Below are 13,741 nucleotides of genomic sequence, written 5' to 3'. Positions count from 1 at the left end.
TCAATGATATTCCCAGATTCCGGCTGTATTTGCATAACGTTGTCTGATTTCCTTCATTACCTCTGTGTATTGTATTCACTGGGGAAATGTGATGGGAGGGAGTGTGATATGACGGTGACTTGGGCAAAGAAGAGGGGATGCTTAGGTGAGATGTAAGTCAAGGAGGGTGAAGGAATTGAGGAGGAAATACAAGTTCTGATGGAGCAACCCAGTCAGTCCCATCCCCCCGTCTCTATCTCTGTAACCCTGGTATGTTCTTTCCTCATGTGACAAGCCATTTCCATGTTGAAATCATTGACCATCTATAAGTGTGCTGCTCTATACTTTCTAGATCATAACCATTTATTGCATAAAATAGTTCTTCCTCACCTTCCCCTCCCATTTTTCCATATTCTATGTGTGTGGGCTTGCACAGAAGTGAAAGGGCCAATTCAGTGGTGTACAACTCTCTGACACTGATCTGTGTTCTCTCTCTGCCAGGTTTATTTTCACCTTTACTCCCTCTTGCTGTCGTTAGCTTTGTTTTTCACTTGTGGGATTCCTCACATGTGTGTTTCATGATATTCTCCATCCTTCCTTACCATCCAGAGAGTCAGGATCAGGTGTATTAACACTGTCAATTGTCATGAAATTTGTTTTGTGGCAGTAGTACAGAGCAAGACGTAAAAGGAGTTAAGTACAAATAATAAGTAGTACAAAGACAAATAACAAGCATGTGTTCAGGGCTTCATTCACTGTCCTGAAATCTGATGATGGAGGGTAAGAAGCTGTTCCTAAAAAATGAGTTTGGGTCTTCAGGCTCCTGTGCCTCCTCTCTGGTGGTAGCAATGCAAAGAGAGCATGCCCCAGATGGTGAAGGTCTTTAATAATGGATGCCACCTTCATTGCCTTTAGAAGATGTCTTGATGACAAGGAGGGTTGACCTTGATGGAGCTGGCTAAGTCTGCAGCCCTGCTCCATACCAGGCTGGTTTCAATGAGTCAGGATGGATGTAATGGAGTCCTGAGTTTGATTCCTCTGCCCGAGGCTTCTCCTCCTCAAGATAACCTCTTGTTCTGTTCACTGTACAGATCCAAAGTTACAGATGATAGGAAATTGAGTGGCAGTGTGAGTTGTGTGAGCACAGGACACAGATCAGCTTCTGGGAGGCAACAGCGGTGACATGGCAGCTAAAATTTAAGGCTAAAAGTATGATATCATCCATTTTGGTAGACAAAAATAGAAAAGCAGAATATTTTTAATTGAGAGATTGAAAGGTTCAGGAAGGACCTAAATGTCTTTGTCCAGGCATCATTGAACATTAACGTGGAGGTGCAGGTAGCAAATTGGAATTGAGTGGTATGCAACAGGCCTTGGGTGCAAGGATAAAGATATGACAGCACTTACATTTGGCCTTGGTGAGAGCACAGCTGAAATATTGCATGCGTGTCTGGTTTCTCTACCTAATGAAGGACATGCTGCTAATAGAAAAAGCACTAAGGTGCACCGGATGGGAGAATTAAGATTAAGCAGACTTGGTGTACATATGGAATTCAGAGGAATGATAAGTAATCTATCAAAACAGACAAAAGTCCTTTGGGATCTTGACAGGGTCGATTCAGAGATGATGTTCCTCTGGCTGTTTAGAATCAATAGTCAGTCTCAGGAATAAGATCTTGGCCATTAGGAACAGAGAAGAAAATTTCTTCACCCAGAGTGTGATGGCCCTTTGGAGTTTTATGTCAGGCCCGAGAAAGCTGATAGATTTTAAGACCAAGCTTGCTGGAGCTTTGGATATTGTGAAATCCATCAGAAGGGTAAAGGTTTTGTGCAGGAAAATATTGCTGGGTTAGAAGTTCAGCCGTGATGTTGTTGAGTGCTGGAGCAGGTGAATAGAGCCAGATGGGCCACTCTGGCTACAGGTTCTGATGTTCTTGATGGAAGAGAATACACCACAGTCAGGCAGCAGAGATACCAGGAGCTTGATAGCAGTTACTAATAGAAAGTAGATGATATTTTAAAGATAAAGAATCTGTCCTTTCTTTGACAACCATCCAGCAGATGTTTTCTTGGGACATCAAATTTCAGAGTTAAATATGAAAGGCCAGATTTTATCGAATTGATTTTGTGGTATCAGTCAGGATTGTGTCCAAGGATATTCTGAGCTCACTATACACAGGGACTGTGTAAAATCTGTTCTTTGAATGTAAGTTATTCATCAATAGTTATCAGGAGCAAGTAAATGAAATTGTGGTCACCAGTAAGACTAGGGAGCCTCAATGGGAAATAACAGACACATTACTGACTCACATGACTCTGCAGTTGGATTAATGGAAGTCGTACTGTAGGTGACATCATTGCCGAATATATCAGAGCTTCACTAAAAGCAAATAGTACTCAAGCCAATTATATTGACTCCCTGTAGAGGACAGGGTATTTAGAAAGAAGGCAGTACTTTCAAAGTCTTCCATATATTACAAAACCCACTATAACCAATGAAGTATTTTTAAGTTCTTGTCACTTCCCAATGTATGGAAGCTAGCAGCCTTTTTGCACAATAAGATTCTGTAGTTCCAGTGAGGTAACAAGCAGTGATATTAATTGATGGCTCGAGATCCATCAGGAACCAAAGGACAGCACCTGCTTCCAGTTCTGATGTTCTTGAGCAAAGGAAGTGAACCGGCGATTTACAACTTGCTGCCAGCCAGTGAGACTTCCCAAAAAAAAAGCTGATGCATGTCCAAAGAGAGCAAATCAGAGCTCACTTTCTTTGAAATAAAGCTTCGTTGACCTTTGCACTGAATGATACATCTATTTTGTGTTGAAGGCTCTAAAATTGTACATGAATTAGCAAGAGATGGGTAATAGTTGCAGAGTTGAGAAATGAGGTGAATAACTGGGTGTCTGGACTATCCTCCCCATCAATCTGGCATTATCCAGAGTTGCGATGTAATTCATCCTTTGGCTTTGGTGAAGTTGGGTTGCATTATCATAAAGGTTGTGAGTATGGTATGCATGTATCTTTTTAAATATTAGCTTTATTGTCACGTACACATTACATTGATGTGTTGGGCTGAAGGGTTGTACACATACTCTATGACTCATCCTCCTGCTAATCCTTCTACCAGTGACTTTAAATATCTGTCCCTGGTTTTTGATCTCCCAGCTAAGGGAAATAAGTTCAATCTATTTACTTTCTACAGTTCTTCATAATTTCATCACCTCATTTCAGTTCCCCTGAAAATTACTCTGTTCAAGAGAAAACTCCAGTCCACCCAATCTTTCTTTGGGACTTCAATTTTCTGACCCCAGCACTGAGCTTCATATCTTTATTGGCACAAGAGATGGCAGGTGCTGGAATCTGTAAACTTCTGGAGGAACTCAGCAGGTCAAGCCATGTTTGTAGGTGGAAATGGACACTTGACGTTTTGGGTTGAGATCTTACATCTGAAAATACTGAGTTCCACCAGTTCATGTCCTTACAGTTAGTCTACAAATACCAGTGAAAATCAGGGAAAGATGGGTTTTGTTTCATAGCCTGCCTGAGCAAAGGCCACAATATACTCGTCTGCTCTGCTTTCTTTTGCCCTACTGCAAGTTGAGAATTTCCATGCCCACTGTACTGCAGTCAGTACTAGATCCGTCTGTTGGCCATTTCAATAAAACCCTGTTGGTTCCATTTCATTATGCCTGTCTGTATTGGGCACTACCAGAACAGATGGACTGCTTCAGAAATTTAACTCCGGAAATTGATCAACTCCATTCTTTCTGTGTTGAAATATCTTGGTCTGTCTCCCAAATGGTGGAGAGAGAGAGAGAGAGAGAGAGAGAGAGGGAGGGAGGGAGGGAGGGAGGGAGGGAGAGAGAGAGAGAGAGAGAGAGAGAGAGAGAGTGTTGTGTGTGTGCAGGGTGAGCTGATTTAGTGTTACTGGTCCTATAATAATTTTAATTCCTTCAGTGTTCGTGAACATTGCTTCAACTGGAAGAGTCCAGCGACTGTCACACCTGAACCACAGAGGGTGAATGTCTTGTTGATGGGAAATTTTGGACAATGCACTTCTGTAGATGTAAAGTGAGTGAGTTTGATGGGGCCAGGCCAGTGAACACAAAAATACTACCCAAAGGAGGGTGTGTAATGGTTGTGACAGGGGACAGGACACCCTGTGATGTGTATGGAATTGATTCACTCCATGCTGTCATGCTTCTCAACCTCTCTGTGCTATTTCCTCTAGTCTTGTGCAGATGAATGTCTAGGTGCAGAAGATGCCATTAGATTCTATCCTGCTGCTGTATGGACCTCTCATACACTGAAGATGAGCACTTGATCTCCCAGTTTACCTTGTCATGTCCCTTGCATTTTACTTGTTTACCTGCACTACACTTTCTCTATATTCTGCATTCTGTGTTTCCGTTTGTACCACCTCATGTACTTATATATGTAATGACCTGACTGGATAGCACACATACCAAAACTTTTCACTGTTTCTCAGTACACGTCAGAACAATAAGAGCAGCAGAGTAGTGTAGTGGTTAGTACAACACTTTACAGTGCCAGTAACCTGGGTTCAATTCCCGTCGCTGCCTGTAATTAGTTTGTACTTTCTGCACATGACCACATGGGTTTCCTGCAGGTGCTCTGGTTTTCTCCCACAGTCCGAAGATTTACCGATTAATTGGTCGTTATATACCGTCTGGGTAGCCTCCAACCTGATGGCATGAACAATGACTTCTCTAACTTCTGTTAATGCCCCTCCTCCCCTCCTTACCCCATCCCTGATAGATTTAGTTTTTCCCCCCTCCTTTTTTTTCACTCTGCCCATCACTCTGCCTGTTCTCCATCTCCCTCTGGTGCTCCCCTCCCCCATTCTTTCTCCCTAGGCCTCCCGTCCCATGATCCTTTCCCTTCTCCAGCCCTATATCCCTTTTGCCAATCACCTTTCCAGCTCTCAGCTTCACTCCACCCCCTCTGGTCTTCTCCTATCATTTTGCATTTCCCCCTCCCCCTCCTACTTTCAATTCTCTTACTATCTTTCCTTTCAGTTAGTCCTGACGAAGGGTCTCAGCCTGAAACGTTGACAGTGCTTCTTCCTGTAGATGCTGCGTGGCCTGCTGTGTTCCACCAGCATTTTGTGTGTGTTCATTGTAAATTGTCCCTTGATTAGGCTAAGGTTAAACTGGGGATTGCTGGGCAGCATGACTCGAAGGTCTGGAAGGGCCTATTCCACACTGTATCTTAATAAATAAAGAAATAATAAAAAAGTAAATTAAATGAAGAGTCCTTGATCAAAGTGATCAGTCAGCTGGTTTGGGCTGTGTCATTGCTTCTGTTTCTTCTCTCCATTCTGTCTTAACTGCTTTCAGGTGAGCGCAGAACAATTGTCCGTTGCACCAAGATTGTAAACAAGATGTTGACAGTAACAAATGACAGTGACTGTCAGCACCTACCTCGCATAAATCCACAGGTTCGGAGATGCAACATCCATCCATGCCAGTCCTGGTAAGTGCCTTTATCAGATAAAAGTGCTCAAATTGCCTGGGCAATAATTCCCACAGATAAGACAGCTTGTGTTTACAGAGTGCCCAGTGAATCCATTGCTTTATTAGTGGGAGATAGCCATTCCATGATGTACAAAAGGGATTGTCAAAAAGCAAGCAAAACTTTCCAATTCAGAAAAGGCTGGGTGAAATGGGCATTTTGTTAGAGTACTCATCTGCACAGGAAATGGCTAAGATTCCTAGATCAAAGACATGGATCCAAAAGTCTCAATGGAGCTTAAGCAGAAGTTCCTATATAGAGCACTGGCATTCTGTGGGTAAGTGTACTGTAGGCAATAAGGAGACAAATTATTAGTTACATTATTACTGATTTTACTGGTTCAAATGAGAATGTTGGCCAAGACTTCAGGATAATGCCATCCTCTTGCAGTAGAGCCCTGGAACATCCAACACTATTCCTAAGATTACCAAAAAAATTGTTTTAAAGCTTCATCCATAAGGAAATACCTCTGACAATGCAGCACTCCCTCAACACCGCAGTGATACGTCAGCTCAACCCTGCACCAGATTGCAATAATTTATTTGATTTTGGTTTAGAGATAGAGAACAGAATGGGCCCTTCCATTCCATCATGCCACCCTGCCCAGCAACCCACCTAGTTAACCTAGCCCAATCATGGGACAATTTTCAATGTTTAATTAACCTACTAAAACGGTATGTCTTTGAACTATGGGAGGAAACCGTAGCACCTGGAGGAATTCCTTTCAGTCACAGGTTGAACAGCACCAGAATTCCAAACTCCGATCGTCCCAACCGCCACACTACTGTGGTAGCCTAATCATGAATCTATAAAGGAGTCCAGTCTGATAAGAATTAATTTTATATTTTTAAAGCTAGTTCATTGCTAAGTCAGGATCAATTGTAGTAATGTTTTTGTGTAAATATTGGCCAAAAACAGAATGAATCAAGAGAGATGACGAGCATAGATAAGGTGGATGGTCACAGGATTTTCCCTCATGTAGAGGAGACTATAACTAGAGGGCATAAGGTGAGAGGCAAAAGATTGAAAAGGGATTTGAGGGGAAACTTTCATATAGACGGTGGTGGATATACAGAATGAGCTGCTGGGGAAGTGGTAAAAGTGTGTAAAATTACAGAGTTCAAAAGGCATTTGATTAGGTACATAGATGGGAAATAAATTGTGGGCCAAACGCAGGCAAGTGTGACTAGCTTGGATAGACATTGTGGTCAGCATGGTGGGGGGGGGGGGGGGGGTTGGATCAAAAGGCCCATTTCCATGATGCATAACTATGTAAGAAGTGAAGAATGTCCTAATAATATCTCTCAGCACTCCGTCCTGCCCTCAAACTAGATCCATTTAAGGGAATTAATTTCAAAACAAGGATGAATAGAAATTAGCACCAGCGAATGCCCTGTGATGTATTCGCTGCCTGATTAAACCAGCCACTCTCCAGAAACAGAATAAGGTGTTCCTGTGTGCAGTGCATGTAATTGGTCCCACTCTCCATGTCTTAATCCAGCTCCCATTTGAAATCCGTGTTTAGATATATCTCCACCTTTCCCATCAGCTGTGCACTCCAGACAGTGCTTTTTTAATTAGAGCACTTTTTAAAAAGAAAACACTAAAAACTGAATAGAAGGCACTGATTAGAAGAAATATTGCTTCATTAATCTACATTTGATCATTGGAGAGTACAACGCACGAGTTATGTTTTCTGCAATGACTGAGATCCAGTCGTTTTTTTTGTGATTTATTTTTTTTTGTTTCCTCTTTTCTTTTGACTCAGGTGGGTGGGAGGCAATTGGTCTCCCTGTTCCAGCACCTGTGGGAAGGGGATCCAGGTTCGCAATGTGACCTGTGTCTATCAACTACAAAATGGCACTTACTTTAACACAAGAAGTCTCTATTGCCTTGGTCCAAAGCCATGGGCAGTACGGGGCTGTGAAGGCCGTGAGTGTCTCACCATGTGGGAAGCCTCGGACTGGTCAAAGGTATGTGCTTCTGAATGGATAAATATGAAGCCCAATCGCTGGTAGACATACTGTCACATGAGCCCAGTTATGGTGAATCTTGCTGACAGCTCAACACCCTCTCTCCGCCTGTCATTGTGTGAGTTTTTTCTCATTCACTTTAAGGATCTGTTCAGTAGCTGAGACCCATGAACCAATGGTACAAGTTAAGATTTGTTCACTTTTTAACTGTGTAGTTTATTTATTTATTTCCAGTGTTCAAACAATAATGTACCTATTGATGTGTTACACTGCCTTAAGATTGATTCCTGTATTTTGGTCATTATGGTCCAAAATTTCATTATACTAGGTCTAATTTCATAGGAAGTCCATGCTGAGTATCAGCCACCCATTTACACTGATCCTTTGTTACACATACCCCTCAACTCCCCCCAGATTCTACCACTCACAATGCAACTAACCTACTGACCTATATGTCTTTGGGATGTGGAAGCAAACGAGAACATCCAGGAGACAGCCAAACAGTCAGAGAGAGAATGTGCAAACTGCACACTGCCACCACTCAAAGTCAGATTTAAACCTGAGTCTCTGATGGCATGAGGCTACAGCTCTACTGTGTCACCTTTCTTCACGCTACCTTTGTTACAGCTGTTTGGTTGTGTCACAGCTCTGGGTGGAAGACTCCCTTGATCAGGAGCTGCAGCATTCCCAGGGATCATTAGTTAGGAGATTGGAGCATGACAGGAGCAACCTGCTCCATGTGAACAAGGTCCACACCAAACAACTCCTGAATGGGAATCAAGCCATGATTTCTAGTGGGAATTTATGCCAGTTTTGACCCATGGAAGCAATGGGTAGGGAGCTTCACATGTGCTGTAGAAGCATTGCAATTATTGCATATGAATTCGCAGGTCATGAGGAACAGACCCAACCCCCTCTGAAATGGAAAGCTAAATAATTACAGAACAAAATCTTCTCTGAAGAAACAAAGCTTGTTGATTAGCAATTAGATTCTTTAGGCATTGTAGTTAAAGCTTCAGTCTCAATCACTCAGTTGTCATCAACCTGGAGTTATTTGTCAGATGGCATTGTTGTTACTTGCCTAGAGCGGATGTTTAAATACTCCTTGTGCTCATTATTGTACCTTAGCTGCATACATCCAGCTAATGCACTGTGTGTGATCCACATTGGGAAACAGCAGCAGGACAGCCCTCACCCATCGGTGCCACCCCTTTCACAGCCTCCATTCTCCATACCCAGTCCTCACCCATTGGTGCCACCCCTTCCTCAGCCTCCATTCTCCATACCCAAACCTCACCCATTGGTGCCACCCCTTCCTCAGCCTCCATTCTCCAAACCCAAACCTCACCCATTGGTGCCACCCCTTCCTCAGCCTCCATTCTCCAAACCCAAACCTCACCCATTGGTGCCACCCCTTCCTCAGCCTCCATTCTCCATACCCAAACCTCACCCATTGGTGCCACCCCTTTCACAGCCTCCATTCTCCATACCCAGTCCTCACCCATTGGTGCCACCCCTTCCTCAGCCTCCATTCTCCATACCCAGACATCACCCATTGGTGCCACCCCTTCCTCAGCCTCCATTCTCCAAACCCAAACCTCACCCATTGGTGCCACCCCTTCCTCAGCCTCCATTCTCCAAACCCAAACCTCACCCATTGGTGCCACCCCTTCCTCAGCCTCCATTCTCCATACCCAAACCTCACCCATTGGTGCCACCCCTTTCACAGCCTCCATTCTCCATACCCAGTCCTCACCCATTGGTGCCACCCCTTCCTCAGCCTCCTTTCTCCATACCCAGTCCTCACCCATTGGTGCCACCCCTTCCTCAGCCTCCATTCTCCATACCCAAACCTCACCCATTGGTGCCACCCCTTTCACAGCCTCCATTCTCCATACCCAGACATCACCCATTGGTGCCACCCCTTCCTCAGCCTCCATTCTCCAAACCCAAACCTCACCCATTGGTGCCACCCCTTCCTCAGCCTCCATTCTCCAAACCCAAACCTCACCCATTGGTGCCACCCCTTCCTCAGCCTCCATTCTCCATACCCAAACCTCACCCATTGGTGCCACCCCTTTCACAGCCTCCATTCTCCATACCCAGTCCTCACCCATTGGTGCCACCCCTTCCTCAGCCTCCTTTCTCCATACCCAGTCCTCACCCATTGGTGCCACCCCTTCCTCAGCCTCCATTCTCCAAACCCAAACCTCACCCATTGGTGCCACCCCTTTCACAGCCTCCATTCTCCATACCCAGTCCTCACCCATTGGTGCCACCCCTTCCTCAGCCTCCTTTCTCCATACCCAGACATCACCCATTGGTGCCACCCCTTCCTCAGCCTCCATTCTCCATACCCAGACATCACCCATTGGTGCCACCCCTTTCACAGCCTCCATTCTCCATACCCAAACCTCACCCATTGGTGCCACCCCTTCCTCAGCCTCCTTTTTCCATACCCAGACATCACCCATTGGTGCCACCCCTTCCTCAGCCTCCATTCTCCATACCCAGTCCTCACCCATTGGTGCCACCCCTTCCTCAGCCTCCATTCTCCATACCCAATCCTCACCCATTGGTGCCACCCCTTCCTCAGCCTCCATTCTCCATACCCAGACATCACCCATTGGTGCCACCCCTTCCTCAGCCTCCATTCTCCATACCCAGACATCACCCATTGGTGCCACCCCTTCCTCAGCCTCCATTCTCCATACCCAGACATCACCCATTGGTGCCACCCCTTCCTCAGCCTCCATTCTCCATACCCAGACATCACCCATTGGTGCCACCCCTTCCTCAGCCTCCATTCTCCATACCCAAACCTCACCCATTGGTGCCACCCCTTTCACAGCCTCCATTCTCCATACCCAGTCCTCACCCATTGGTGCCACCCCTTCCTCAGCCTCCATTCTCCATACCCAAACCTCACCCATTGGTGCCACCCCTTCCTCAGCCTCCTTTCTCCATACCCAGACATCACCCATTGGTGCCATCCCTTCCTCAGCCTCCATTCTCCATACCCAGTCCTCACCCATTGGTGCCACCCCTTCCTCAGCCTCCATTCTCCATACCCAAACCTCACCCATTGGTGCCACCCCTTCCTCAGCCTCCATTCTCCATACCCAAACCTCACCCATTGGTGCCACCCCTTTCACAGCCTCCATTCTCCATACCCAGTCCTCACCCATTGGTGCCACCCCTTCCTCAGCCTCCATTCTCCATACCCAAACCTCACCCATTGGTGCCACCCCTTCCTCAGCCTCCTTTCTCCATACCCAGACATCACCCATTGGTGCCACCCCTTCCTCAGCCTCCATTCTCCATACCCAGACATCACCCATTGGTGCCACCCCTTTCACAGCCTCCATTCTCCATACCCAAACCTCACCCATTGGTGCCACCCCTTCCTCAGCCTCCTTTTTCCATACCCAGACATCACCCATTGGTGCCACCCCTTCCTCAGCCTCCATTCTCCATACCCAGTCCTCACCCATTGGTGCCACCCCTTCCTCAGCCTCCATTCTCCATACCCAATCCTCACCCATTGGTGCCACCCCTTCCTCAGCCTCCATTCTCCATACCCAGACATCACCCATTGGTGCCACCCCTTCCTCAGCCTCCATTCTCCATACCCAGACATCACCCATTGGTGCCACCCCTTCCTCAGCCTCCATTCTCCATACCCAGACATCACCCATTGGTGCCACCCCTTCCTCAGCCTCCATTCTCCATACCCAAACCTCACCCATTGGTGCCACCCCTTCCTCAGCCTCCATTCTCCATACCCAGACATCACCCATTGGTGCCACCCCTTCCTCAGCCTCCATTCTCCATACCCAGTCCTCACCCATTGGTGCCACCCCTTCCTCAGCCTCCATTCTTCATACCCAGACTTGCACCATTTTGCTAAAATTCTAGCGTGGTTGGATTGAGTGCTGCAGCCCTATGAGACCAAGGGATAGAACATAGACATAGAAATCTACAGCACATTACAGGCCCTTTAGCCCACAATGTTGAGCCTACTATGTAACCTACTCTAGAAACTGCCTAGAATTTCCCTACTGCATAGCACTCTGTTTTTCTAAGCTCCATGTACCTATCTAAGAGTCTCTGAAAAGACCCTATTGTATCCGCCTCTACCACCGTTACTGACAATGTATTCCATGAACCACCATGACACAGTGTGTGAAAAACTTACCTCTGACATCCCCCTTGTACCTACTTCCATGCACCTTAAAACTATGCCCCCTCGTGTTAGCCATTTCAGCCCTGGGAAAAAGCCTCTGACTATCCACACAATCAATGGCTCTCATCATCTTATACACCTCTATCAAGTCACCTCTCATCCTCTGTCACTCCAAGGAGAAAAGGCCAAATTCACTCAACCTGTTCTCATAAGGCACACTCTCCAATCCAGGCAACATCCTTGTAAATCTCCTCTGCACTCTCTCTATAGTATCCACATCCTTCCTGTAGTGAGGTGATCAGAACTGAACACAGTACTCCAAGTGGGGTCTAACTAAGGTCTTGTATGGCTGTAACATTACCTCACAATGAGAGAGAAACTGGTTATGAACAGAAGGTAAAATTCAGTGGTCTTTCAAAAGCATGGACATCAGAACAGTGTAACATCTGAACGACTCACCCACTGTAGTTACTCAAGCCCTGTCTGAGGTTAGGGTGGAAGAACTCTGTTCGGCAGGGTCGACCATGGATGATGTGTCCCAGCTCCCTATGTGATGTGCGAGCCAGTATACAAGTCAGGACGGTATTTGCCAGCTGAAACTCCTCCTCTCTACGCAGCTGATAAATTCAAAGAAAGGACAGAAACCGCTGCAGTTTGACACCTGCGGCATTGCAGGAGTTTCCAGTCAGTGTTGAACTCAACGAAGAACTGCCTTAGGAATTCCAGCTCTGGATTTTTCCTCAGGATTTACACCCGAAGCTTTCCTCATGAGTAGGTATAGCCACAAGGCAGCGAAGGTGTGAGATCAGAGTTTTCCTTTGCAATACACACAAAATGCTGAAAGAACTCAGCAGGTCAGGCAGCATCTATGGAAATGTATAAATAGTCAACACTTCGGGTGAAACCCTTTTTCAGGACTGAAAATGAGGGGAGAAGACACCAGAATAAAAAGGTGGGAGGAGGGGCAGGAAGATATCTAGAAGGTGATATGTGAAGCCAGGTAGGTAGCAAAGATAAAGGGCTGGAGAGGATGGAATCTGATAAGAAAAGAGAGTGGACCGTAGGAGAAAGGGAAGGAGCAGGGGACCCAAGGGGAAGTGATAAGCAGGAGAGAAGAAGTAAGAGGCCAGAGTGGAGAATAAAAGGGTTGTAGGGCAGGGGAAAGGGAAAAACTTTTTTTACCAGAAGGAGAAATTAATATTCATGCCATCACGTTGGCGGCTACCCAGATGGAATATCAGGTGTTGCTCCTCCACCTTGTGAGGGTTGTCATCATGGCACAAGAGGAGGCCATGGACTGACATGGCGGAATGGTAATGGAAATTGGAAGTAAAATGTTTGGACACTGGGAAGTTACACTTTAGGGAGATGGAGTGGAGGTGCTTGACAAAGCGGACCCCCGATTGAAGCAGAGGTTTACTACTAGATGAACTGCCAACCACAGCTGATGAGCCACATCTGCCCGAAGTAACTGCTCTTATGGCGCCAGTAATCCACCTTTGTCTTTTCTCCCATCCGTAGCTAAGCCACACATGAAGGCCAGGAGCTGGACTTGGTTGTCAAAGGCTATTTGAGATGCACACCATTGGGAGCATTTAATAGGTAGTGGGAGGTTATCCCACTACCATCCCTGGCTATAACAATCTTAAGGGATCTGCAGACAAATCTGTGTATCCCACATGGGACTGATCCACCACATTAGAATCTACTTAATTGGAGCAGAACCAAGTTGATCTCATCCTAAGGGACTGTCAGAGAAGGAGATAAGTTCTGCTTACTCAAGACCATAGCATGTTTTTGTGGGACAAGGGCACTTTCCCGAATTACTAGCTCCTGACACTGATCAGGTGTCCAGTACCTTTCTAATAATGATACCCAAAGAGCAAACAGGAATATTATGGAAATGGAGGTCTGACCCTTGGAGTGATCCAGGATTGCAGTGCTGTAGACCAAGGTGAAGGAAATGTTCACTAGTGTTGGTTGTATTCTGCATCTTCTGGTCATTGTGCAAGTACTGTGTGCCACAAAGAAGAGGAGGAGGCAGTGCAGTAGGAGCACATTCTACAC

General features: G+C 45.9%; 1 protein-coding gene across 3 annotated transcripts in view; it reads left to right on the top strand.

Moving 5' to 3' along the window:
• Window positions 1-13,741, top strand: part of adamts17 (ADAM metallopeptidase with thrombospondin type 1 motif, 17) — a 429,617-nt gene that overhangs the window by 372,623 nt on the left and 43,253 nt on the right. For all 3 annotated transcript variants that reach the window (XM_073032969.1, XM_073032968.1, XM_073032970.1), the window contains 2 exons: window positions 5,341-5,476; window positions 7,284-7,488. In XM_073032969.1, coding sequence (XP_072889070.1) covers window positions 5,341-5,476; window positions 7,284-7,488 — 341 coding nt within the window. The remainder of the gene's footprint in view (window positions 1-5,340; window positions 5,477-7,283; window positions 7,489-13,741) is intronic.

Source organism: Hemitrygon akajei, chromosome 30 (genome assembly GCF_048418815.1).
Source record: "Hemitrygon akajei chromosome 30, sHemAka1.3, whole genome shotgun sequence".
Lineage (NCBI taxonomy): Eukaryota > Metazoa > Chordata > Chondrichthyes > Myliobatiformes > Dasyatidae > Hemitrygon > Hemitrygon akajei.
This window is presented reverse-complemented; position numbering and strand designations above follow the sequence as displayed.